The sequence below is a fragment of the Gorilla gorilla genome, chromosome X (genome assembly GCF_029281585.2).
Source record: "Gorilla gorilla gorilla isolate KB3781 chromosome X, NHGRI_mGorGor1-v2.1_pri, whole genome shotgun sequence".
Lineage (NCBI taxonomy): Eukaryota > Metazoa > Chordata > Mammalia > Primates > Hominidae > Gorilla > Gorilla gorilla.
The window spans coordinates 31,868,032-31,894,138 of record NC_073247.2 but is presented as its reverse complement, the minus strand read 5'-3'; the positions used below and the strand labels follow the sequence as shown (position 1 = coordinate 31,894,138).

The following is a 26,107-nucleotide window of genomic DNA, read 5'->3' as shown; positions in this document are numbered from 1 at the left end:
TTCCAAGGAGTTAGGCATTTGAGAAATATTTAAGTTACACTATGTGCCAGTTTGCCATTTTCCATGGAACATGAAGAGCCCAGGCGGCTGCCAATGATGCTAACTTTTCCTACTGGCCCCAGATGTATGACTCAGTGCTGTCCTGAGGTGACCACACTTCTTATGGTGGCAGGAAGTGTTATTTTATCTTTGACAGCAGCTATCAGAAAATGTGCATAATGACATAGTTCATTTTCAAGTGATTAAGTTACATGTTTTTGCCTTCCTTAAAGGATGATAAATCTTGAAAAATACAATACCTAAAAATTAACATGCAACAGAAAGTAGTTTGTAAAAGATAGTAAGTACCATTAGAGAAATATGTAGAATAAAAATCATACAATGGCATTATAGTGGTGAAAAACAGTATTTTATATTTTCACTTATTGAATACTTGACAGCACACATAGTACAAGAGACCTATATAAGTATTAAATTTGAAAAATCTATTAATGTATTTGTTTCCATTTTGTTAAATACTTTTAGTTATTAAAATAATTACCAGAAATTTCACTATCATCCATACAATGTACATACCTTATCAAAGCACTGATAAATGCAGATATCACACTGCTATAATTACTCTCATTTTAAACAAATATTTTTGTAAAACCTGAGATTCCAATTGTTGAGGCTTTATAACACTAGGATGTCGGAATGTTGGAAAGAGACAGAAATCGGAACAGTTTAAATGATATAAAGTCTACTATATAGAAGTAAGTAATATATACAATAGGTACAAAGGAGGACATCAAAATCAATAAGCTTTCTGAATAAATTTTAAAATAATTCAGCAGCCTTGATCTTTCAAAATGCACTTTTTAAATTGACATGTAATAATTGTGCATATTTATGGGCTACAGAGTGATATTTTGATATGTGTATACAATGTAATGATCAAATCAGGGTAATTAGCATATTTATCACCTTAAATGTTTATCATTTCTTTGTGTTGGAACCATTCAAAATCCTCTCTTCTAGCTATTTGAAAACATAAATTATTGTTAACTACAGTTACCCTACAGTACTACAGAAAACTATAACTTATTCCTCCTATCTGACTGTAATTTTGTATCCATTAACCAACCTCTCCCAAACCCCTATCCCAATTCCCCATCCCCACTCCCCTTCCCATCCTCTAGTAACCACAATTCTACTCACTACTTAAATGTATTCAATTTTTTTAGCTCCCACATATGATTGAGAACATGTGGTATCAAATGTACTTTTTTGGTGTATCATAGACAGCTACTTGTATTATAAAACACAAGGGACCAATTTATTCTAATATATTAATTCCAGCAGTGTGAATGAGGTTACTTAAATAATATAGACAGCTAAGGGTTAAAGTGTCAAAAAATTCACACTTAAGAGTTTTAGGTGCATGTATATTGCTCATAATTAAAATGGAAAATTATTAAAGTGAATTACAATAAATTATTCAGCACAGCAAACCACTTATTCAGCTCTAAACGGACCTCAAGAAGTACGGTGTGTTCAGATTTGTGTTTAATCCTGTTGCACTGGACTGCGTTAACAATCTGCAAAGCTTTAGAAAATGAGATTTAAAATCATTGAGTCATAGCCCACAGAGATTAGAAGACCATCAGGAGAAGATTTTCTAGCAGTTAATAGCATTTTAACTATAAATGGGGTTTGGCATTTCAGAATCTTACATTCAGTTATGATAAAATGAAATCTAAAACAAACATTTCTAATGAGGGGATTATTCTATGAAGTAGGTTTGTTGCATGTGTTAATAAAGACGTGCTCTAACTTTGACACCAGTGATCAAAAGAACTCATTCTCTTGTTTATAATAGAGGATGTCCTCACAACAATGAAAAGATCTATGCAACATACTATTTCTGAGCTTTCATATTGAGTTATTTGCCATACTACTTTTGCTACTAGAAAGACACACAAATTTAGAGAAGTCATTTAACCTCTCTGAGCTCAGATGCTTACAAGTAACGAGGGCATAGGGCCAAGAGATTTCTAAAAGTTTGTTCTCATTCTAGCTATCAATTCATCTCATAGATTGTGCAGAGAACAAGAGTGTCAGTGTGTAGAGCATGTTCTTTTATAAAAGAAAATGTTACAAACTGTTTTAAATGATGATGTGTTTCAATAACGGACACAAGAACTGTATTTGAGTTTGTGCTTCAAATTTGCCCATTAAATATAATAAAACCATACATGTTAAAGTTTGATAAAAATAGGCATAAATTTCACTAAGAACTTAAGGGTTGTACTTGTACTCCATGCATAAAAAAATCTGTTTGATGCATTCACAGACATCTAGATACAACTTACAGAACTATCATATTACAGACTTTTGATTTTAAAAGTATGATTTAAATATGACCACCAAGAACAAAAAGTACTGTTTTTTTCAGATACTCTATTTAGAATTCAAATTTTTGTTTTTAATATATTAGGGCTTCAGCCACCTGAAACTTTTTGTGTATTACCAAGGGGCAGGCAGAGAAGACAGTGTGAATAGTTAAGACTCTCCAAGAGGCTGGAGGGCATTTGCTCAATGATATGCTTGCTAACCTGTAACTGTTAAAAGTTTTCAGAGGTGAAAGACTACAGAAAAAGGAAAAAAGAAAGAAAAAAGAGAAAGGAGAAAGATTTGTAACCTAATGTCTTAGGAATTTGCCAAACAGAATCTGTAAAGGTAAACTGGCATTGGTGGGCTAGATCTGTGGGCATTCAAATCCACCTAAAACATAAAAAATACACCTTCCACTTTTGTTACATAGCAAATCTTTGTGTAAAGCACATACAGTTTCGTGTTTGGCATTTAATTACTGGGTAGAAAAAAACTTAAACTGAAAAATTCAGAGGGCCCAACTGTCACTGGTGGTCATAAAAGTAGATGTAAAGAAAATCAAGAATGTTTATCATTCATCACTTATAAACCAAGTATGAACATGAATTTAAAAGCTTATAATCACCAAATCTTACAGCTTTTAAGATCATATCATCCAACTTTCTTTTATAGGAAAGAAAACCAGAAATCCAAATAATTTGCCCTACCATAGGTAACCCTGACAGAAGTAAAGCTGTCTCAACCACATGATCTCTTTTTTTTTTCAAGGCATTCATTTACTCGAAGACTTATGTGTTTTTAACAAATGAGTTATGAATGGCTCAGAGCCGATCATCCCAAAAAATCCAAATGGTCTTCAAAGTTTGAATGAAAGTATAAAATCTGACATCTTACTATCCACTGTCGTTTAGAAACATGTCAATATCAAAAAGATTGAAGAAGTAGCAATAACAAAATCATGGTGAATATTTCTGAAAAGCTTTAAGGTCAACATTGTTACACTATTATACTGATTAAAAGAAAGCTCTTAATAAATTTGTGTATTTTTAAAATTCCTCAAAATGAAGTCTTATATATGAGTTGACATCATTTACACAAGATGTACTAGTTGGATATATAGAGCATTTTTATAAGGAAAACACATATGCAGACCAAAATGTAAAACCTAAGAAAAACAAAACTGCTGGTAATAAGAAAATTAAAAGCTGGCATAGGAGCTTTGGGAAAGTACACTTTCAAACAACTATTCTACACAACTTGGGAACTAATTTGCAGGCTTAATGCTTCTCAATTGTCCTCAATCCAAGTACCACTTGTGACACATGAATGAGAAAAGGCATTGTTTTGCCAATGATTCTCTCTTGTTTTCAGTGAACCAAGCTGAAACGAATTGGTTCATTTGTTTCTTACAATTGACTGTTTTTCCTATGAAAAGTCAATACATTTCTGTCACTTAAATGGAGCTCTAGTGCTAAGTACCTATCATTTTCATTGCACAGATTCAGTGTTTAATAATAATTTTGATCACCATGTATAATAATAAACCTGTTATAATAAAACTCTTACATTCCAATCTTCTGACAAGATTTGATAAATAAAATTTAAATAATCATAAACTTTGTGATAAAATAACGCTGAGAAGTACTAGGGGACTGTGATATACAAGGTTTACTACCGAGATGAGGTCAATACTGATTCAGGACTTAGCCAGGTTTGGTGGAGCCATCAACAACAATGCCTTAGGACCTTTGTATTGAGTTCCCTGGCAGGAAAAATGGAATATACCATTCTAATAACTAGGCTAAATTAGTTAAGTAGTCTTTTGACTCAAATAAGTAAAAACACTGACTCGAAGAGAAACACTCCAATACAGCTGTTAGAAAAAGAAGTGGCTACATGACAGAAGTTAGTAAAAGGGAGAGTTCCCAAAACAAAGCCAGCCACCTGAAATCTATAACCCAGATGCATTTTTAAATCAGTATAATCTTATTTTCATGCCATATCATAAGGCAAACACATGTGAGCTATATCTAGTAATTTATTTCTAAACTAGAATACTTAAAAAATTCTTTTCCATTAAGATCATTTTAAATCCTGTACAGTAATAAATTCTTTTTTGCCAGTGTCAGAATGTTATTCCATTTCTGCCTGGACTATATATTAATTATTCCTCAGCTATTCACTATAAAACACATTTTAATTATCTCCATTTTAAAATAAAGGGTTTGAGAAGTAAAGACATGAATTAAACACACATACAAATACAGGACAGGCTGTGGAATGGACCACAACCTCCAATCCCAACTTAGTACTACAGATAATTTGTATTGTCTTCTATATACAGTGCTTCCTACTAGTATTTGTCCCTTTAATTTTATTCATCTGTATGAAATCTAGAGATGGAGGAAGAAAGGGGAAGAGGAATGCATCTTTTGACATGACTACAGGTGATAAAGATATTTCCCACAGCCTGGAAAGGCATCATCTGGCATTTTCATTTGGGAAAGTAGAATACTAATTTCTTAGCAGCCTACAAGACAGTGGTTACTATACAATGATTACTTTTAATTAACTTCACTGAAGAACTTGTGTCCATCTGCACCCTGAAAAATCTTCCAAGTCTACTTCTCACCATCTGCATTTCATAAGTCATGCAAATCACACAATTTGCTTCTAACATTCTGTCGTTAATTATTATAAGACTGTATTACTACAATAGCTAGCCACCCTAAATCTGTGAAATTTTATGAAAAGTATTATTGGAAAGCATTGAAACAACTTAGTCTAAACACTGCCCACCTAACCCGAGATAAATTCTAAAGTTTTAAGATATTGGAAATTCTTTTGAAAAGTCAAACCATCCTTTCTGGTCACATATTCAAAACTAGTTTCAAACCCTTGATATTTAATGTATAATTGACACAGGTTGTTTTTTGAAGCTTTCTTTAAATGTAAAGCATTCTTACCTTACTGAAATAAAACAACCTGTCCTTCATTCCCGTGAGCATAGCTTAAGAATAGTTTGTACAAAAAGCAGAAGCATTTCACAGAGAGCACATTAATGCATAGCTAGGCTGATACTCACAGAGCATAAATCAGAAAAAGACATTTGGCAGCAAATCAGGGCAACACTTTTAAGACATTCACATCAACAATGTCAACAGAACTTCACATTTTTACAGAGAGGTATTAATAACAAAGAATCAAGTAAGTTGAAATTGTGACAATTATAACATTTCAATTTTTTGTGGAAAGAAAAGAAGTATCAGGTTAATGCATTAAGTTTTCTGTCAGTTTCTTTATCTACTGATTACCAAAGACTGAGCTTTTTAGAATTTTCACACCATTAAACTAAAAAACAAGGAAGATCTTAATCAGAAAGGCACAAGAATTAAGGGCAAGTACAAAGTTTTGAAACTTAATGTAATTTCTTGGAGATGTGACCAAAGGAGGTCTTAAATTACAACCCCTCATAACCCAAACTCATCTACTAAATGCACTACATGGACTCATTATATGATGAAAATAAGGTACCACATTTAATGACAAGAAGAAAAGCACTGACTTCCTTGATTAAAAACAATCAGAAAAGGTCTTTGAGTTATATTCGATTTCAGCAAAACTGCTTGTTATGGTTTGGATTTCTGTCCCCATCCAAATCTCATGTTGAACTGTAATCCCCAGTGTTGGAGGAGGGGCCTGGTGGGAGGTGACTGCATCATGGAGGCAGATTTCCCCCTTGCTGTTCTTGGGATAGTGAGTGAATACTCACAAGACCTGAATGTTTAAAAGTATGTGGCATCTTCCCCTTTGCTCTCTTCCTCCTTCTCCAGCCACGTAAGGCACGCCTGCTTCTCCTTTGCCTTCTGCCATGATTGAAAGTTTCGCGAGGCCTCCCCAGCAATGCTTCCTGTACAGCCTGTGGAACTGTGAGCCAATTAAACCTCTTTTCCTTATATATTACCCAGTCTCAGGTAGTTCTTTACTAGCAACGTGAGAACAGACTAACACAAAAAACTGGTATGTAGGAGTGGGGCATTGCCATAAAGATACCTAAAAATGTGGATGCAGTTTTGGAACTTGGTAATGGGCAGAGGTTGGAACAGTCTGGAGGGCTCAGAAGAAGACAGGAAGATGACGGAAAGTTTGGAACTTCTTAGAGACTTGTTGAATGATTGTAACCAAAATGCTGATAGTGATATGGACAGTCAAGTCCAGGCTGAGGTAACCTCATATGGAAATGAGGAAATTATTGGGAACTGCAGTAAAGGTCACTCTTGCAATGCTTTACCAAGGAGACTGGCAGCATTATGCCCCTGCTCAAGGGATCTGTGGAACTTTGAACTTCAGAGTGATGATTTAGGGTATCTGGCAGAAGAAATTTCTAAGCAGCAAAGCATTCAAGAAGTGGCCTGGTAGCTTCTAATAGTGTATGGTCATATGCATGACCAAAGAGATGGTATGAAACTGGAACTTATATTTAAAAGGGAAGCAGAGCATAAAAGTTCAGAAATCTGCAGTCTGACTATCTGGTACAAAAGAAAAACCCATTTTCTGGGAAGGAATTCAAGATAGCTGTAGACATCCGCATAAGTAAAGAGGAGCTGAAAGTTAATAGCCAAGACAATGAGGAAAAGGCCTCAAAGGCATTTCAGAAACTTTCATAGCAGCCCCTCGTGTCAGAGGCCCAGAGGCCTAGAAGGCAAGAATGGTTTTTGTAGGCTGGGCCCAGAGCCTGGCTGCCCTGTACAACCTCAGGACACTGCTTCCTGTGTCCCCAGCCACTCCAGCTCCAGCTGCGGCTAAAAGGACCCCAGATACACCTTAGGCTGCTGCTCCAGAGGGTAAAAGCTGTAAACCTTGGCAACTTCCACATGCTGTTAAGCCTGCGGGTGCATAGAGGGTAAGAGTTGAGGCTTGGGAGCCTCTGCCTAGATTTCAGAGGATCTATGGAAATGTATGGATGTCCAGGCACAAGTCTACTGCAGGGGAGGAGACCTCATGGATGACCTCTACTAGGGCAATGTGGGGGGGAAATGTGGGGCCCACACACAGAGTCCCCACTGGGGCACTGCCTAGTGGAGCTGTGAGAAGAGGACCACCATCTTCCAGACTGCGGAATGGTAGATCTACCAACAGCTTGCACCATGCACCTGGAAAAGACGTAGGCACTCAGTGCCAGCCTGGGATAGCCACCAAGGGGGTTGTACCCTTCAAAGACACAGGGCCAGAGCTGCCCATGGCCTTGGGAACCCACCCCTTGCATCAGTGTGGCCTGGATGTGAGACATGGAGTCAAGGGAGGTAATTACGGAGCTATAAGATTTAATGACCGCCCTGCTGGGTTTCAGACTTGCATGGTCCTGTAGCCCCTTTCTTTTGGCTGATTTCTCCCTTTTGGAATGGGTGTATTTACCCAATGCCTGTAACCCCATTGTATCTTGGAGGTACCTAACTTGGTTTTGATTTTACAGTGTCCTAGATGGAAGAAACTTGCCTTGTCTCAGATGAGACTTTGGATTGTAGACTTTTAAGTTAATGCTGAAATAAGTTAACACTTGGCAGGCTGTTGAGAAGGGATGATTGTATTTTGCAATGTGAGAAGGACATGAGATTTGGGAGAGGCCGGGGCAGAATGATATGGTTTGGATTTGTGGCCCCACCCAAAACTCAGGTCGAATTGTAATCCCCAATGTTGGAGGAGGGCCCTGGTGGGAGGTGATTGGCTCATGGGGGTGATTTCCCCCTTGCTGTTCTCATGATAGTGAGTGAGTGCTCACGAGACCTGGTTGTTTCAAAGTGTGTGGCACCTTTCCCTTTGCTCTCTTCCTCCTTCTCTAGCCATGTAAGACGTGCCTGCTTCCCCTTCACCTTCCGCCATGATTGAAAGTTTTCTGAGGTTTCCCCAGCCATGTTTCCCGTACAGCCTGTGGAACTGTGAGCCAATTAAACCTCTTTTCATTATAAATTACCCAGTCTCAGGTGGGTCTTTATGCCAGTAATGCAAGAACAGACTAATATACTGCCCTAGGTAAGTAAATATCTGCCCTAAGTAAATGTGTGTACATATTTATACACACATTTATATATACAGCTGATTATCAATTATAAACCACAAGATTTATTTACTTAAAAATTATCATTCCTTGCTTAACATTCCCACACAAATTGCCTACAGGAAACAGAAACTACAATTAGAAGGAACACTGGGAGTCAAGCTTTGTTAACAACGTTTAGAATAGCACACTCTTCTGTCTGAGAGTTTAATTGCAAATTGTTTAGCATTAAGGTAAAATGAGAAGATGGAGCTAACTTTTGGTGGTCTCCATCCTATCCATGTACATTTAATCTCCTTTTCTTAAACATATTTCCTGATTAGCAAAAGGTAAAAAATGCTAATCAAATAAAAGAGTAAATTTAGTAGAATGAAAACAAAGTATAACATTCATTCAATAAAATTATTTTTCAAATCACAACAATATGTATTCATAAAATTTAAAAAATGTTCACACGTGGAAAACTATAAGGTTTACAAAAAAGAAAAGTGGTAAGGCCAGGGATCCTGATGCCAGGCCAGGGCCAATATTGTTTCCTGGGAGCATTTTGAGAACTATGAGTACTACTGGGTTATCACAATGATTAGGTTACTGAATGATTGCTAGATCCATGGATGGAACAATCCCACATAGTGAAGAACTACTCTATATCCCAAGTGCCCTTTTTTATTTGAAAGACTTCATTATTAATACTTCCAGAGAGGCAAAACAAAACTATTCATATATGAGACATAGCTTATCTTTTGGTATTACCAAATTTGAAAAATACTGTAACTTTTTTATTTGAACAACTTTTTAAAAATTTCAGAATAGTTTTACATCTACAGAAAAGTTGCAAAAAATAGTATAAAGAGTTCCTGTATACTCTTCACCCATATTCTCCTATTATTAACATCTCACATTACCATGGTACATTCACTACATTAAGGAACCAACCTTGTTATATTGCTAATAATAAACTAAACTCCACACTTTATTTGGATTTCATTAGTTTTTTCCTAATGTACTTTTCCATTCCAAGATCCTATCTAGAATGCCATAATATAACTAATTGTCATGTCTCCTTAGCCTTTTCTGGTTTTTAAGTTTCTCACATTTTCCTTGTTATTGGTGACCTTGACAGTTTTGTGGAGTATTGGTTCGGTATTCTGAAAAATGTCCTTAAATGTGGGCTTTTCTTATGTTTTTCTCATGGTTAGAATGGAGTTATGGGTTTGTGGGGAGTAAAGAAAGACCACAGAGATAAAGAACCATTCTCATCATATCATATCAATCATATCACATCACATCATATCACATCGTATCATGGGTACATGCTATCGACATGACTTATCACTGATGATGTTAACCTTGATCACTTGGCCAAGGTAGCAACTGCCAGGTTTCTCCACTATAAAGTTGTATGTTTCCCCTTTTTCATACTCTACTCTCTGGAAACAAGTCACTAAATGCAACCTACAATCAAGGAGTGGGGATTTAAGTGCCACCTCTTTGTGGTGGGAGTTAGGGAGTATGTATATAAATGATTTGTAATTCTCTACATGGATGATTTGTCTCTTCTCCTCCATTTCTCTACTTATCTAGACATTTATTTCTATCAGGATGGATCCATGAATATATTTATTTTATATGTTGGGTTATAATCCAATACTATAATACTTTATTGTTCAAATTGTTCCAGCTTTAGCTATTGGAAGCTCTTTCAGATTGGCTTTTCAGTCTTTTACATGCCCTCATCATTGTGTTTTTTGAACACTTCCTTACTTTATGGCACTACAGGATGCTCCAGGCTCTTCTCGCATATTCCCTATCCCAGCCCTAGAATATAACATTCTCCAAAAAGCTGTTTCCTTCACTCATGACTTTCAAATGTTCAATAGGAATTACTAGAATGGCTCATCAAATGAGTCTGGTCCATTAACACTTCTCCTAATATTTGTTTTTACTTCACTGTCTATTAGTTCATCTGTTCTTCCATTTTCTCGTGTACACTCTATGGAACAACTTCTGATTTTAACGCTTCTTTTAAATCCAGATATGTTCATTAAAAGTAGGGAAAAATAGGCCTGGCGCGGTGGCTCATACCTGTAATCCCAGCACTTTCGGAGGCTGAGGCAGGCGGATCACGAGGTCAGGAGATCGAGACCATCCTGGCTAACACGGTGAAACCCTGTGTACACTAAAAATACAAAAAATTAGCTGGGCGTGGTGGCGGGCGCCTGTAGTCCCAGCTACTCCAGAGCCTGAGGCAGAAGAATGGTGTGAACCCGGGAGGCGGAGCTTGCAGTGAGCCGAGATCATACCACTGCACTTCAGCCTGGGAGACAGAGCGAGACTCCATCTCAAAAAAAAAAAAAAAGTAGGAAAAAGATCAATTATTTTCTTCTTGTACAGTCATACTGAGTATGTACATATAGAAACCCATATTATTTTATTATGTGTTTTTCTTTTTATTACAATAAGGGCATTTTAGTGAGTTTTAAAAAATTATGTGACTAGGTAGGTTATATTATCTGAATTTTATTTCAGGAGATATTACATAACATCTGTTATGTAAAACATCCAAAAAGATTGACATAGGAAAAAAGAATGAGCTAGACTACAATGTGTGCACCTGATTTGGATTCTGATTGAAGAAAAAAAAACAAAGTGTTTGACATTTATGAAACTAGAAATTTGTACATATAGATATTGATATTAAGGAATGAATGGACGGTGGCGTGATAATAGTGTTATAGTTCCTCAGCTATTATTCTGCTGTATTTCTTTTCTTTTCTTTTTCTTTTTTTGTTTTTCTGGAGACAAGGTCTCACTCTATCACCCAGGCTGGAGTACAGTGGCACGACCACAGCCCACTGCAGCCTCGACCTTCCTGGTTCTGGTGATCCTCCCACCTCTGCCACCTGAGTAGCTGGGACTAAAGGCTTGCCCCACCATGCCTGGCTAATTTTTGTATTTTCTGTAGAGACAGAGTTTCGTCATGTTGCCCAGCCTGATCTCGACCTCCTGAGCTCAAGTGATTTGCCCACCTCAACCTCTCAAAGTGCTAGAATTACAGGCATGAGACACCACATCCAGCCCGCTGCTGTATTTATTTTCTATGTGCATACATTAGTTTCCAGTATGCATATGTTTAAGAATAAGCAGCTTCACTTGAAAATCTGAAACATAAGAAACCACTGTCTTTAAACATTAAATCAGATACATCCTAAAATTAATGTAGACGGAGATTCACAGTATTACCATATTTAAACCAGATTGTTTTTTAAAACAAGATGTCAACAATTATTTCAAAGAAAGTGATGAAATTCTCAAAAACATCCTCAAACAAAATTAATTTTAATTCATATGAATTTTAAAGGATAATGAGCAATTTAGGAGAAAAAGGTGCTTTACAGAGTCAGAGAGGCAAGACTAAGGTAACTTCAAAGTGGTTGGTAATCTACCACAGTTCACAATTTTTTTTAAGGTTCTATTGTCCTGGGTATTGTAATAGCTTTTATAAAAAGTGAGAAACTTCAAACCATTCTCTCCACAAGTAAAGAACAATTTAAGTTATTTTCACTTATTTTAACACTTCCAGTCTGAAGCAAACTCACCTTAACTCTTTCTATTAAAAGAAAGCAAGGAGAAACAGAAAATATCATGTTTGCATAACTTTGAACAAATCCTACTTAAGTTTCCACATATATACTAGAATATATATTTTTAAAACATATACAAAATTATGTGTATCACTTTCAAATATAATGTAGATGGAATCGTGCCTTTCATTACCATTTTACAAGCACTCCATTGGTCAAATATCTCTAATTCAACTTGACCACTCCATATTTTGCATTTATTTCACAATAGTTTTTTAACTAATTATGATTAAATTTCCTCTAGCATTTAAATTGCTTTCGTGATTCACTAAGCTTTCCTATCATATCACAATTTGGTCTATGATAAATGTCTTCAAACAAAACAATTTGAGGAGATGAATTAACATTTTGTAGGTATATAAGGGTTTCAGATCCATAGGAATGCACCAAAAAATGTCTGCTGTTCAAAGAAACACTAATGAAATGCAGGTAGCAAGGTTAACCACTGCTGAGTAAATCTTAACAAAACATCATTATTTTTGGTAAAATGTGATATACTTATGAATGTCTACTATCAGGCACCACATATTAACAATCCTTTGATAACAAAACATCTCAGCACTGGGTTCTTGGCAGTAGTGCTCAGAGTAGGCTTTTTTTTTTTTCTTTCGCCTACATCCAGACTCAGCAGAGGGGAACATCAAACTCTAGGGGTCACTTCAAAATACAAAAGCTGTCACCAAGACTACAGTAATATGTGGCATCTTTGTCACTAATGAAAGCCCTATCCTGAGAAGTAGAAACAACTCATCGTGCATACACACACGTACACACACATCTCACTAGAAGCCCAAAGGACACGAAAACTATAGCCCACCTTACCAGATACTAGAGAAGGTAGGTCTGATGGAGAGGACATACACATCTTTGAAAAGTATTTCCAGGATTCCTCTCACGTCACATCTACCTCTGCTAGAAAAGCAAGGTGGAAATATTAGGTATTTTGGAACCAATCAGAAATCAATACTTAAAACAAACACCTGCTTAATAAATATACAGGTATATAGGACAAGTCATTCAACATTTCTAAGTAAAAATCTCTCTAAGCCAAAGTTCCTTCATCTGTAAAATAGGGATTAAGTCCAACCTTTCAGGGATAAGACAGGCATTAAATGTAATGTAGGGAAAGCACCTAGCACAGGACACAGTATGTAGTAAGCACTTAATAAATATAATCTATTATTAGTTCTGCCTCTGAATATTGCCAATAGAATATAATCTCTTCCTTTAAAAAAGTTGACATTTATATGTGCTTACTATATACAAGGCATTGTTTTAAGTATACCACAACAGAAAAATGTGGCAAAATGTAGAAACATCTTTTAGATTGGTAATTGTAGGTAATACCAGCATCCCCATTTTATAAAAAGGAGAAAACTTGGGAAAATTACTTAAACTCTCCCTAAGATCACACAAGCTAAGAAGTGATAAAGTCAGGATACAAACCCAGGTATCATGATTCCAAAGTGCTCTTACCTGTACTATATTATATACTATGCCAATTTTTAAAGGGTAGAAAATTCAGAAAAAAATTTTAAAAGGTCAGTTCTGAAAACCATTGTGTACATATCTGAACTGTCTCCTTTACCCACTAAATTGTAAATCCAATCCAGTAGGGGAATAGTTGACGTCAAACCTAATTTCACTGAACAGCTGTACAATCTCTGTTGAGCTGCTTAACTTCTCTGTACTTTACCTATAAAAAGGTGTTAATAACTCTCCCTTATCTCACTTTTAAAGATTACTAGTAATAATATAATGTGAAGTACATGACCTTTCCAATTTGGGTGAATGAGAAGAACCAAGCTATATTAAATAATGTTAGCAAAATACTCCAAAAAATAAAGACTGATAATTCTAAGTATACAGAAATTCTAAGTAAAAATACAGCTCCTTTCTAACTAGCATATTTTCAGTATGTAAGTGGCTCCTGGCAAAGTATAGTACAAAAACATTGTATTCTCCCAGGTCAAACAATTTCTTTCCAATCTTGTTTGCATTATTAGATTGATCAGCAAAACTTTCCTTCACATATTAACAGTAATCTTCAATAGGAGCACAGTGAAATTATCACAAATCCCAAATAAACAGAATCTCAATTAACAGGTTTTTACCATAAATAAACTCAAAGCATTATGTCTAGGGCCACTGGAACGAAAAATCATCTAAACCAAATATTTCACAGAATTAACTACTCTGTGTGTGTCAATTCAACATCAAACTGAAAGTCTCTGGTCTGACAGCTAGAAGGCAACAGAGCAGGCTTCTGGATAAGGAAGCCTTGTTCCTTTGATTTAATGTAACATTGGTGCCAACAGAGACTGCCACAAAGCTCATCCTGACACCAATATAATAGGAAATGGGGAAAGAGCACCTAGCCCTGCCATATCATGCTAGCTCTATACCACATCAAACTTGGTTTCTACATAAGTTCCAGCAGGCCAGGAGGAAAACTAGCCACTGGACTACTATATGTCTGTTTTGAGCATCATGAGCAAAATCTCTACACTTTCTCTGTTATATGTATTTAATATCCCAATGGCCTGTTTTGAAAACCAAAATATAAATGATTTTCACAAAATTAAAATATCAATTTTCTGAAAAAATATACAAAATAAATTCCTATATACACATAAAAAACACACCAAAATTAAAATAAAAATTCAGCCAGTGTTAATATTAATCATTCAGCTGTATTATTTAATGCCATTATTTTTAAAGGTTTTTACCAATAAATTACATTGCTAAGTATAACTAACAACTTATTAGAAAATAGATTCTTTTATAATCTTTGGTAAATAAGTTGAAAAAAGGAAAATCTAGGATCTAAGCCAGGCTTCCATCGATTTGTTCTAGCTATTACTTAAGAAAACATGTTGCAAGCCTGTTTTAAAAATAGTAGATGTATCTGAAACAAAATAAAAAGTTCAAACAAACACCAAAAAAAAAAAAAAAGATATTGAGCAACATTTAAAAAGGCAACTAATTTAATGAGGTTTCTTCTTATCTACCACTGTATCTAAAGACCATCCAACCTACTTAATTTCTAAGAACATTAATGCCAAGTAAACACATAAGAGTCATGTATGCTATACTTGATATTAGTTATATAACAATATTTTTATCATGACAAACTATCATATATTGGTGTCAGTGCAAGTTTTGGTTTACTAAATAAATTTTGATTTTTCAAACAATTTTATGTTGTGGTAAAATAGTCAACAGATGAACAAAGAAAGCTAAAACAGTTATTACTGCACTTTAGTAAAATTTAAAGTTCAATGCATTTATGCACATAGCAACAAACTCTTTTTTCCTGAAATTGCAAGAGTAAGATAATGAAAACTTCCATTAGAATTAATGATTGTGATTTAAATTAAAATCAAACAATAAATTAAATACATCTTTAAAATTTAAAAATTCCATCTTGTAGAATAGTTGTTTGCAAGTCAAATCAGGGCACAATTGCAATCCATTGTTTTGCAGTACTAGCTAGAGCATTTAAGCCTGATGGTGTTTTATAAAGAGTTAACAAACTGGCATGCCTATTAAGATCTTTACAATTTCACTTACTCTGATTTGTATTTTAATGATTCTAAATTGGGAGGAGGCAGGCTTTATTAGAAAAATTTTGGTAAGTTGCCTACTAGTGATTATCTAGCAGCATGTAATTCATAGAAAATCCACTTGAGGCACCTGTATTTAGCAAACTATGTTTTGCAATAATTCTGTACGTATGTTCTTAACAAGTGCCCTTCAAAAATTAGTAATGATAAACTTACATCTAGTTTTTAAAGTTTTCTTTTTTTCAAAATCAGAGGGAAGGGTGAAAAATTACACAAGAAAATGCTGATTTAAGATGCACCTTTAAATACCTTAATTGTATTCCTATTAATAAAAATGCAAATTGAACACTAAATATAATAAATAAGATAATGGTTTCATTAAGCCCAAGGGTTGTTTTTCCATTTTATCGTCCCAATTAACAAATAAAGGATATCCTCACAACAGAATAATGCATTTTAATTTTTTATATGAGCTTTTTGTTTTTATTTTTATGAGGACAAAATTAAGACATCTGATCAATTTCACTCCATCATGCATTCTAAAATATATAGAGTTCTTTAAAAAATACCCAAATGAAGAAACAATTAGAAAATTTGAATGAAGGGAAATAAATGCTTAGGAGAAGTAGTGTGTTTTAATGTTTTAATAAGTATTTGCTTATAATGTTGTCTTATTAAGTGACATTAGTAAGTAATATTTATACTATTTATAATATGGCATAAACACCAAAGTGTTATTAATTTCCTGAAATTATTAATATTTTATAACAAAATAAGTTTAAACCATGATTCGTATCTTTGAATTGGCTAGAGCACTACAACTATGAGAAATGGATAAAGCAACCCTACTTCTACTGTATTCTGGCACACAACATACAAGTTGGCACTGAAGTATCCATTAGAGCATTATAAGGGACTTTACGTGCATTGTCATTTAGGAAAGCAGATTTGCTGACAGACCAGTAATCTGTGAATAAACTAATTTATTCCTTCCCTCAACAAATATTTTCTAAGCGCCTATTTCATACCAGATACTTTTTTACACACTGGTACAAGAAATAGATGGGGTCCCTGCACTCATCTAGTGGGGGAGTTGGAGATCAAATAACCATCCAAATTAATATAAAAATAAAACTGGTGAATGGGACACAGGAGATATACATGGTACTAGGACAGCATATAACTGAGGATTTGATGTGATTTAACAAATCTGGAAAGGCTTTCCTAAGGTGGATGAGAAAAAGCCTAAGACGTGAAGGGTAAGACTTAACTAGGTGAAGAGAGATAGGGAACATATTAAGTGCAAATGTCCAGCAGTAGGCAAACAGGAAGGACGGTGAGGCAGCCTGTATACTTGGTGCTGGGCATGACGCTTACCTCATAGGCAATGACCAAACCTTCAAGTGTCTTATAGGCCATGTTAAGGACTTTGACCTTTATCCTAAAAACAATGAGAAGTCATTAAATTGTTTTAAACTGATGAGGGTAAGAAGTGAGAGAATGAGATCGGATGAGATTCATTTTCAAGGAATTCATCCTGACTGCAGGTGTATGGATCAAACAAATAAACAAAATTAAGATGCTACAATTATCATGACCTCGACTGAAAATGGTCATATTTTGTGCCTTGTGGTAATAGGAAAAAAAGGGAAACAGAGTACATTAATTTTACCTTTTTTAAACTCAACCACCACTTCTCCAACTTTTCCACTGATGCATCTGTAATTGCTCAAAAGAGTGTACTCAACCCTGGGAGGTCTGGAGAATATAGCTTTAAACAGCCTGCTGCAAGCCTAAAATTCCTGTTAAGTCTCTGGTCTCATCTTTGAAATAATGCCAATTTTTCTTTCTACATCATGAATATAATATCCATGTTTGTTTTAATATAATGTTTTAAAAAGCTTAGCAAAAAACAAAACAAAAAAAACCAACTCTTCCAACTCTTTGGCTTCTTTTGATCATTTGGCTTCCACAACCACAAAAATATACCATTTTGAGGAATACAGGCCTATGCTATACATGAAAACTGTGAATTCCCTCACCGAATGTAATTCAACACAATGATTCCACATTGAAGACTATACTTGCTGTTTTTAATCAGACACTAAACAATAAAAAGCCATAAACAATTAAAACTTTTAGACTCAATTTTTTTCAAATTACTTTATACTCCCTTCCCCCACCCTTTTTTAAAATTAGTACAGATGATCCATTCTTTTAGTACTCTTTTTGGAAGCTAATAACTTTATTCTTCACAATAACCCTTATGTGTGAGGTACTGCAGGGAAGACACATAGAAAGCTAAAAGTCATTAAGAACAAATTGAGGCTGGGTGCGGTGGCTCACGCCTGTAATCCCAACACTTTAGGAGGCCGAGGCAGGTGGATCACTCGAGGTCAGGAGTTCAAGACCAGCTTGGCCAACATGGTGAAATCCCATCTCTACTAAAAAATACAAAAATTAGCCAGGGGTGGTGGTGGGTGCCTGTAATCCCAGCTACTTGAGAGGCTGAGGCATGAGAATCACTTGAACCCAGGAGGCGGAGGTTGCAGTGAGCTGAGATTGTGCCACTGCACTCCAGCCTGGGTGAAAGAGCAAGACTCTATCTCAAAAAAAAAAAAAAAAAAAAGAACAAATTGAGCCCTAATCTAGGGTTGCTCTGTTATAAATAAAAATGATAATTTATTATTGCTTTAAGAACAGTATTAATACTTAAAAGTCTATTTCCATTCTTCATATAAGAACTTGGTTCAGTAAAATTCGAAATATCTAACAACATGTTAATGATTTGTCTTCAAAATAATTTAACATTATTTTCAAATCATTCCTGAAAAACAGATTTGAAACAGCTGTACCAATTCAATACACATTCTTTGTGGGCTTATTTTTGGCAGCTAAAGTTTTATAATGTGGCATTTATTTAAACTCAGGACATGATGAGAGTTTTATTGTCTTTGTGAAATGCAGATTTGTTCTTGTACTTTTGTGCCACCTACTCATGCTCCTCCCTCACTTTCCCTCTACTGCCCACCTCTCTCCTTCATCCAGACAAACCTATATACAACCCCCCTTTAGTTAATAACCCCATTTCAACTCTAGAGTTTCTTGCTGTGCCGCTACATTTAGTATACATCCCTCTTAGATTATGCCTTAATTAAATAAGTAGCTTAAATAGTTGCTAGAACCCCACCCTCCTCACAGATCCCTTCCTGATTCAATAAAATTATCATCTTCTCTTTCCAATGGTGCTCGTATACAGCCTTTAAAAAAATTACTACGTGTGCTAGTTGGCACCTCTCTCTGTCTTTGCCTAAGTTTGTCAATGTCACTACCATCCCTTACAGAGGCTAATTTCCCCAAAGCAGAGAATAATTAATTTAAAACAACCCATTAAAGCACCCTCCATGCAAAAGCACTGAGAAAATAATATCTATGGAGCAAATATATCTACATAAATATACTCCTTGTTCCTAATCTGCACTAAATCATGAGTGTTACATTAAGGAGCAAATGTTAATAACACTATAAGAAAAATAACATTTCTTCTGAACGAAATTCTACATATGGAAAAGATATATTTCTTCTTTACAAAAAATGACAAGAATTCCTGTTCCCCAAAAAAGTCAAATCCAAAGTAGACAATTGTTGGTGCCAATTTAGTCACCTTTCAATTGAAAAAAAACCCTAAGTTTTCAAAAGGAAGTGATACAATTTGATCACTTAAGCTTATTTGTAGTTCCTGCCAGAAAATTATTTCCAATCTCTCTCTCAAGACAGTTTAACTCAAAATTTTGATATTTTCTTTTATGTAATAAAGACAAATTTCAACCTCAGCTCTGGGTCCTATGACGGGAAAAAAGAATTACTAAAGAGTATTGTACCTGTCAAAACATCTTTGCCTTATCCAACACATTCTCCTTTACAGCATTTAACTTTTATACTGACTAGACTTTATATAATCACTACATTTTCCTCTATTACAGGACTGTATACAAAACATTGGTTTTGCTTTTTATATCTAAAAGAATGTATTTTATTTTCTATCCTCAAGATGGCTGAGTCATCAGGACAGAAATTAGAAGTCAGAGAATGCCTCTTGAAGAAATGATTTATAGTAAACAGGAAAGAGTAGAGCAGTTGATTGTGGAATGGGTTGAGAAAAGGCTATCTTAAAAATTTAGATTATTTTAAGAATCATAATAATACAAAAGTGGCTGGAGCTAAATCACAGAGATGGTAAGAGAAGACAAGCAAAATGGGGCCTATTGGTTAACTCTGAAAAGTCATAATCATTTTATTTGACCCAGAGAGATTAAAGATTACTGGAAGAATGTAATGTAGGGAGCTGAGTCCCAGAAAAATAACCTAGTCATGTGGATATTTTGAATGAGTCTCAGAGTTGGAAAAGATGTAAGAAAAAAAATGGAATGACTGGGTGTGATATGGACTAGGAAAATTAATAATAAAGTTAATAACAGGGGCCCTAAAGCATTCAGGGGTTTTTGTTATATTTCAGTGGGCAAAAAAGTAGAGATGGTCTGGGGACTCAAATAACTGCAGATTATGAAATATTTCCAGGCCCTGCAAGTGAACAGGTAGGAGCTGAGAAATAACTTATTTTAGAATAACAGATGGAGGAAAAATTAGAACAATTATTGGCCTACTTTTCTGCCTATGGCTTTTTCCAATAACTCATTTGCCTTTATTTACCTTGAAAATAGTTTATGTTTTAAAATATAAAAACTACAAGAGGATTGGATGCAATTTCCAATTGAAGAAGGTCAGTTTCAAATGCTAAATTATGAGTATTTGATTTTCTCCAAAAATATTTTTATAAGATTAATATTAAAAATTAATTTGAAGGTCTATAAGATATCTCCAAATAGCCAGAAGTACTATCAGGATAATTTGGGATATAGCTACTTATTTCACTGACTCATAAGGAGTTCATGTATTTACTGGAAATACCATTGACACTGTGTCATATCCAATTTTTATTGTCAGTAGAAAATTTAGTTGAGTATTTGATTTTACAAATAATGAAGTTGGTGAGCAAAAGAATACAAAGATTTCCTTATATCTTTACTACTAACAATATACACATCTTATATTTCCATCTCCCTCAAATATTTTAATAAAAATTAATCAAAGTGAATCCATTTATGCATTGCATCAAAATTGCAATGTAAAAATTGTCCCTCATAAATAATCTTGAATATATGCCACTAAAGCTTAATAATCTTGTCAGCTTTTTTTCCCCCCTTCATTTCCCTCTCTGGGACTGAGTTTCTATACCACTTCTACAAATTGTCTACAATCATAAATATATGGCCATTCCTATTCTTATACACTTAGCGATTCTTTTTCTGTTTAGTGAAGAGAAAAATACCATAGAAAGTACATAAAGAATGTACCTTACTAAACAGAGTTATAACTATTTATGATTGTGACCAGCTGAAAGCATATACTATATGCTTTTAATGCTAAGGATGATGAAACTGTCTCATTAGGAGCATCCTCTGAAGAACTCCCACATTGCAGTTGTTCAACAGTCTTGTTCATTCTTTGGTACTGCCTTTACAACACTACATATTATACAACACTAAATGAGGTTTAGCCATCTCAAAGCTACAGCCTAAATTAGCAGTTGACTTTTAAATATTACTGCAAGATGAAAAATATTTTTAAAATGTCCTTTGTTAAACTTTATTTGGGGAAAAGGGCAAAGAGAGAAAAATTAAGGTAACAGTGTAAGTTACAAGTGAGGAAATGTTTGTTTCATCCAACTATTTTTTAAAATCTCATTTTCTGATAATATCTCAAATCAAATATATATGAATATTAAGGAAATTTCAGCAGTAAGTAGTTTGGGATTTGAAATATACAGGTAATTATATCATTCATTCTCTTCCAGTCATACGTATACACGATACACAAACTATCTTGGCTACCCAATTGATCTTTTCAAATAGCTCTAAAATGCGTCACCAACAGGTATGAAAACAAGGTATTCGACTTACATATACAAAAAATTTTCAAATCACAGCTAACAATGTTAACGTAACTTCAAAGAAGCCACATTTTAGGCTGGAAAGATTTTTAAAGGACTGATGTACTGGACAACTAATAATGTGTGTCAGAATAGGTGCATCATATATTCTACTTGCTTCAGTGGACCTAAACTATGGAGAGAGGGGAAACTGCAAGAATATAACTGGGAGGGTGGGAGGTGGAGATTGAGTATGCAGCACTCACTACAGGCATCATGGGAATTTGCGAAAGGTAGTCTATGAAGGTAATCAGACTCCCATGGAGCCAAGATAGCTTGTCTTTTAATATTTCAGCAACAGACTCAAACTAAAGTAACCTTTTAGACAAATTCAAAGAATGGGGTTTTAAGCATTGTTGCTTCCTGCATATACTCTGGCTCTTTCTCCCATCGCTGAGAAACGGAGAAGGTGGAGAGTGAGGAGAATTGGTGGTAATCTAAGATATTGGAATTTCAATAGCAAATATATAAAGAGAAAAAGCAGCAGCAAAGATGAGCCACTGCAGGACTTTGTCTTAGTCATCTTTATATCCCCCATGGCACCTTAGCACAATGCACTGCACACAGGGGGGCAGTCGATAAATAATGTATTAGGTTTAATTCAATTCACTCACATTTGTACTGCTTAGCAGTTACAAAGCAGTTTCCACATATTAGAAAAGAAAAGCAAAGTAAATGAGGAATAAAGGGGCAAGTAAGGGAATAAAAGGAAAGCAAAATAAAGAAAAATCCACAAGAATAAGCAAGCGGCCAAAAAGGCTGGGGAAAAGAATGAGCAAAAGAAATCAGTTTCTCCCTGTCACTCTCAATCCCTCCCAATCACCTCACCTTTCGTTCTAAATTATCTGGAGCTTAGAAAGTCTGACTGTTAAGTAAGCCCAAGAAGGGGCTCCTTCATCGTAGGAACGGGCATTTTCAGCGATAATAAGCCTTTGGTCCCTGACTGATCTACCTAGAGTTTGCTCAGGTATGACCTCGAGCAAAGCGCTAACATTTCCCAAGTGTGGCCACGCATCCTTTCTTCCATTCCATCCCATCCATCCCCTCTTCAATTCCCAAAATCTTAGGGAAGAGTTGGGCCTGAGGATCCAAGGGGTTGGTGGGTGGGGGAGTCCTCTACAAGCCCCTTAACTCAGACAACAGAGGGAGGTAGTGAGACAGGAAAGCCCAGGGATTAGAAAAAAAGCTCACGTTTGCGATTAGGAGGGTGAGTGTCTATAACTGTGGCTATTATAATTCGCCAGGGACAAAAAGGGGGAACCTTCAAGATGGAAGAAATGTGAAGGTACCTGAATGCGCATCACCTTACATCTGGCGTTGAGCCCTTAATAAAAAGCCGTGAGGTCCAAAACCTCGACTGGCTTGAAAGGGAGAAAGCAGAGAAGGCAAAGGATGCGAGGGGATGCGCTGGAGGCAGCCCAGAGACAGCAGCAAGGATGCTGTCCCGGGGGAAGCATGATGTCCTCACCCTCAAAGTAGCACGTACCCCCACCCTGGGCATCCTCAGCCAAATCTGGGTGTGGGGGGATGCCAGGCTCCGAATGGGGGCGGCCGTGTCCTGACCCCATTATGTGGGCTAAAAGTTGCTTGGGAGAGTTGGTGCTGGGCAAGGCACCTGGCAAGGGCGGCCGCCGAGGGGGCGTCAGCTTTCCCAGGAACAAAGGGGCCAGGGAAGGGCGGCCAGGGGAGCAGGTCCTGGGGGAGTCCACCCTGAGCTGGGAGATAAGGGTCGCCACGTCCTCCTGGCCCGGGGGCAGTAAGGGGAGAGGGGAGTACGCAAGATGCGCCGGTATTCTGCCTCCCAACTTCCTGCCTCCAACCGGGTGGCGCCCGCTGCCCTCTAGCTCTCTGGCCGCTCCGCGCCCCTCTAGCTGGAGACAAAAGGAGACCGGGGACCCCAGGCCCCTGCCAGTCCTGGAGGACCCCCGCCCCGACGCATAGGACGATCCGCCAGTGGAAGCCGCGGTGGCGGGCTCTGCCACGGCGGGCGCCCCCTCCTAACCTCGCACTGGTGCCCCGCGCCCCAGTGCCGCCTCACCCTCCCCGCAGCGGGCATTACCTTTCATCCAGTCCACTACTTGACTCGGAGACCATTTGCTCACCGGTTCCATTATCAGAGCCATGGGTACGGGGTCGGTTCCGTGCAGAGCGCAGAGCTCAGACACAAAACGAACTCAGCAGCCCGAGCTGCTCTCAGGTGGGGTCCCTTGCTGGCCGCAGCCTCCCTGGGCGGGCGGCGCGGAGAAAGCGGCTTTTGTGTGTCGGGTCTCGCAGCTGTAACGTCTCTTAGCCAACCGCCGGCAGGAACGGCGACGGGGAGGTAAACGTGCAGGAGTCGTGGCTCCGCGCCGGGTCTGCTCAGTTCCCGCTAAGGCGGCGGCTGCTGCGGCTGCTGCTGCGGCTGCTGCTGCTGCTGCTGCCTCCGCCGCTCCGCTCCGGTCTCCGTCCCTAGGGAGCTTCAGTTCATAGCTTGAGTTGCTGAGGGGTCGCGTCGCCGAGGGAAGCAGCCTCTGCCGCACGCCCTCAGCCAACTTGCCCGCTCGCCTCACGCGCGGGAGTGAAGCCCCGAGCACGACTAGCTGCCCGGCGGAAATGACGAGGGGCCTCCTGCCACCCAAAATATCTCTCCGCAGCCCTCGGGTGCGGGGCGCGCGCGCCACGAGCCCCCCGCCCGCTCGCTGCCGCGTGGTCCCGCCCCCAGGGCCGACGGCAGGCGCGCGAGGCGCGTGCGCGTGCGCGTGCCGGCACGAGGCCGGAGCCCAGGGTCTGTCTGCCAGGCAGACAGGTGCCAGCAGCTCGCAGCCTGGCGTTCCCGCTCTGGGGGCCGTCCGGGAACAGAGGCGCGCGAAGTGCGCGTGCGCGGCGGCGGAGACGGTGGCGGCGCGAGGCAGAGCCAGAGCACGGGGTCAGTCAATCAGGTGCGGGCGGCTGGAGCATGGCTTTATGAGGCCTCTGAGGGGACCCGGCGGTGGCGGCCACGGCGGGACGGGCCGCCCACCAGTTGAACTCCGACAGCTGAGGCGGCTGAGGAGGTATCCGCGGCCCCACCACCGAGGGGAGGGGGACACCACTGAGCGCGGGGCTTACAGCGAGAGCCCGGGCTTTCCTGGCTCTCGCTTTCGCCCTCGCCCTCCCCGCTGCTGAGTGGGCTCCGGAGGTGATTCCCGAGACCCGCGTACGCCTGCAGAGACGGAGGTGTGGACTGCCGTGGACGAGAACGGGGCTCCGCCTGCCAGAAGCGCAGCGATGATGAGGCAGGAGGGCTAGTGCTGTCGGATCTTCCCCGGGTGATGAGCGGGTCCTGGGAAGTCAGGCGTTGAGGCTGTCACATGCCAGCTGCTGGTTGTGGTGATCCTGAGACAGGTTCTGCCCCAAGTACCATTTTAAAGGGCTCTGTTTCAGGTTTTGGGCCAACTCCTGTAAAGTACCTATTTTAGAGAATGTCATTTTGTGTTTGATATTCTTATATATTAATAAGAACCGAAGGGCAACAATGGGATTTAAAATGAGTGACAAATTGTAGACATGATTTTTCAAAACTCATTTTCTTCAAAAACCATACACAGGCTACTATGCAACGGTTAGTAAAATACAGTTTGCCTAATGAGGCTTCACTTTAAAAGACAAATATTCCTAGAGTGTAGATGCAAACTCTCTACCACCGTTATAGGCGTTTTCTCTGTATCATTCTTAAATAGGTCCATTAAGTAAAAGAGAAACTTTTTAAATAAGCATTCCAGTAATGTCAATAGGTTTTGCCAGTTCCTGTGGTAACCCATTTTCTCTAGTCCAATTTTATAAGATGCAGAAATGTCACGTTCTTTAACTGGCATGAGTTGACGAACCCTTCCCCCCACACACACACAAACAGCTGAAACCACAGTAGTTAAAATATTGTGACGTTTTTAACTGCTGATTTCAATGCTAGTGATAGAGAACAAGTAAAATTTAAGATGGCCTGTATTTAGGCTTCTTTATTTTTCTAACTATCCAAACTTAGAAGTATATGCAGAATTTTGGAAAGACATTTAGAAAATTATCTAGACAAGCCTACATTCAGAGGACACAGATACAACACCTTACTTTCACAATCCACATCGTGGTTGTGACTTACAATTTTTTCTTGGCTGACCAGGTGTGAAAGGTATTGTATTTTGGAGTGCTTACATTCCAGTAGAGTCTAAGAACATTACATCAATGTTTCTAGAAAAGACCGTTTTCAGTGTCAGTAATTGAAGGAGTAGCTTTATATATATATATATATGTATATATATGTATATATGTATATATATGTATATATATGTATATATGTATATATGTATATATATGTATATATATGTATATATGTATATATGTATGTATATATGTATATATATGTATATATGTATATATGTATGTATATATGTATATATATGTA

The 26,107-nt window shown here is 37.6% G+C and overlaps 1 protein-coding gene across 8 annotated transcripts in view; it reads right to left on the bottom strand.

Annotated features, from left to right (window-relative positions):
• Positions 1-24,401, bottom strand: part of CNKSR2 (connector enhancer of kinase suppressor of Ras 2) — a 280,333-nt gene extending 255,932 nt beyond the window's left edge. For 6 of the 8 annotated variants that reach the window (XM_004063902.4, XM_019019644.4, XM_031005997.3 and 3 more), the window contains exon 1: positions 23,750-24,376. In XM_004063902.4, the coding sequence (XP_004063950.1) occupies positions 23,750-23,813 (64 nt within the window). In that variant the 5' untranslated portion in view covers positions 23,814-24,376. Of the gene's footprint in view, positions 1-23,749 lie in introns of all 8 variants that reach the window. The other 2 variants (XM_004063901.4, XM_019019643.4) reach the window with 1 other exon arrangement.
• Positions 24,402-26,107: the final 1,706 nt, after the last annotated feature.